The sequence below is a fragment of the Dipodomys ordii genome, unplaced genomic scaffold (genome assembly GCF_000151885.1).
Source record: "Dipodomys ordii isolate 6190 unplaced genomic scaffold, Dord_2.0 Scaffold186, whole genome shotgun sequence".
Lineage (NCBI taxonomy): Eukaryota > Metazoa > Chordata > Mammalia > Rodentia > Heteromyidae > Dipodomys > Dipodomys ordii.
This window is the reverse complement of record NW_012267402.1, coordinates 2,494,640-2,497,479: the sequence shown is the minus strand read 5'-3', so window position 1 is coordinate 2,497,479 and position 2,840 is coordinate 2,494,640. Positions and strand designations below refer to the sequence as shown.

Here is a 2,840-nt window from a genome sequence, read left to right as displayed (position 1 = left end):
AGGAGGAGGCTGCAATGCTTGATAAGAAATGTACTCATTATCTTGCCCATGTAATTGTAACCCCTCTGTACAGTATTTTCACAATAAAAAAGAATTTGTATCAAAAAAAAAAAGAAATGTACTCATTACCTTGCTCATGTAATTTTACCCCTATGGATGGTATTTTCACAATTAAAAAAATACTAATGGGACTTTTAGAATCGGGAGTTGATTAAGCAACAAAGTTTTAACATCTCAATCATATAATTAATTTGCTTTATATTTAACAACCATATTCTGTTTATTTGGTGATATTCAATAACATTCTTATTAAAAAATCCGTCTCACTTTTAAGCCTAGCTTTGTGACTCATTCTTCAATTCCTAGGTACTAATGCTTCTTGAATCATTCTGTATGGGATTTGACTCTGTAATTATCTCCAAATTATAGAAATGGCATGCTGCTGGTAGATGTTTTTGTCTTTGTATTTCACTTTTGGTAATAAGTGATAAATTGACTTCTACAGTAACATTATAAATTCTGGTTCTGGAAATTCCTGAAAGCTGAAGTACTCCAAAATCGCACTTGGACAAGGTCTCTACTATGACATCTCCTGTCAAGTCCTCCAAACTCAGATTGCTGCTTCAGTTCAGAGAATTGGCTATGCTGCTCCCCAGCCAAGCTTTGAAATAGGCCAGCTGGGCCAAGCCCTACAGAGATGTTTTTGTTAAGGACTGTATCACTGTGGGAGGAGTATCTATATCTTGCATGCAGTAATAAACCCCAATATCTTCAGCCTCCACCCTGCTGATTTGCAGTGTGAAATCTGTGCCTGATCCACTGCCACTGAATCTGTCTGGGACCCCAGATGGTCTTCTAGAAGCCAAATAGATTAGGAGTTTTGGAGACTGGCCAGGCTTCTGCAAGTACCAAGATAGAAGGCTATCTCCATCACTATCTATAAGGCTCTGACTCGACCTGCAGGAGAGGGAGACCATCTCTCCCAGGGTGACAGGCAGGGATAGTGGAGTCTGAGTCATTATAATATCACCACTGGACCCTGAAATTAAAATACATGAAAAGTACAAGGTTATATGGGTTATATAATTTTTCTGTGATTATATATTAATTTCCAATCCTTTTCATGGTTTTTCCTTCTATCTTACCATTCAATATTTCAAAACTTATACAAATATTAAAAAGCATAAATGAGGTTCTAGATCTCATGTAGGCTACCCACTGCACACTTGTCATAGTTGTCAACAAAGCTCAGGACCTGGTTCCATCTAGAATGTTCATAACTCTCATATCATTAACTTCACCTGCCCTACTCTAGAGGACAAGTTCTGTGCATCTAACCCTTGAACAGAATACAAACAAGAAGCAGTGGCCCTGAGAGCTCCCCTTCAACCCCCTTTTCCTTCTTCATCTCCCTCTGCCCTTACCAGTGATCCAGAGCATTAGGAGACCCAGAGCCCAAGAACAGAGCCTCATTTTAGCTGGGAATCCAGGAGATTTGTTCAGTGAAGTCAAGGTCAAGATGAGCCTTTATGTCAAACTAGGGCTGGACAGTCCTCCTTGGGGAGCACTATGCAAATCAGCAGGTGGGTGCAGCAGTGTGAGAAGAACAAAGCAAAGGGCAAGGGCATCTCTCTGGTGAAGACAGTGACTTAAATTTCTTGTGTGTTTGGAGAAAAGACCCACAAATACCAGGCTGACTCCAGCAGTGTGTAGAAGGACCCCTCTCCCCTGATGCCTGGATCTGCAGGAAGGATGTGGTGTACTTGACCCTGTCAACTTAAAACACTTAAAAGGCCCAATTCAATTGAAATGTGTGTCCAGGGGAGTCTTTGCAAAGGGTCAATTTGATTGGCCCTCCTCTGGTTATTCTAGAGAAAAGTACTGTACACAGACTTCCTTTGCCATTGTTTCTCAAGACTTCGATCCAATACCACTGTGGTTTGATCTAGGTAAGGAAATCAAATACCTACTTGAGTTAATCTGACATCACTGAAACAAAGTTAACTTTTGATTAGCAAGTTATCAACAACTGTTAGAGATATTCTTCATAAGCCAGACATTGGTGGCTCATTGTAATCCTAGCTACTCTGGAGGCTGAGTTCTGAAGACATGTTTAAAGCCAGTCCAGGCTGACAGTTTCACTTGTGACTCTTAGCTCCAATTAATCATTCAGAAATTGGAAGTGGTGCTGTGGCTGAAAGTGGTAGAGTGTTAGCCTTGGGCAAAAGAACTCAGGATCAGCGCCCAGGTCTTGAGTTCAATCCCTACAAGTGATTAAGAAAAATAAGATTCTTCATGGAAGTCCTAATAAATTAAATTCCTTATGATCACTTGTGTCAAAACAAAATAACCAGAGGATAAAATCCTCTGTACAGAGGGTAAACCAATAACATTTGTAAATGAAAAAGAAAAATGGCAGTGAAAACTAAATTTTACATAGTCCTTTTCACAATCAGTAAATATGGGATTACATTCTTCAGTATAACTCTTCACCAGACTAATAACAGCATTCTTAATATTGCTCTCTCTTCTATAAGACAGAATGAACAAGAACACCAGTTACCTCCAGTTACTTAGTCAGACTATTGCAACATCTATTTTTTAATCTTTCTACAGAGTCTGCTCCTGGAAAAATGTTCATGTCTCAGTATAACAAACACTCAAGATTAAGTCTTCCCTTAAGCTTCATCATAAGCTACTAAGAAACTGAATGCTGCTTCAGAGTTGTGTAGAGTGATTCCTATTCCTCTTGCACCATCCAGAGCCTGAAGAACATACATTTCTGTTGCTATTGGCCACTGTTTGTGGCATTTTCTTATGTGTTACTCAGAAAGTTTCTT

The 2,840-nt window shown here is 39.3% G+C and overlaps 1 gene segment (V, D, J or C); it reads right to left on the bottom strand.

The window, feature by feature from the left end:
- Positions 1–674: 674 nt before the first annotated feature.
- On the bottom strand, positions 675–1,530 carry LOC105999298. The segment is given in 2 exon segments: positions 675–1,039; positions 1,425–1,530. Coding segments are annotated over 2 exon segments (399 nt in total).
- Between the last annotated feature and the right edge of the window lie 1,310 nt (positions 1,531–2,840).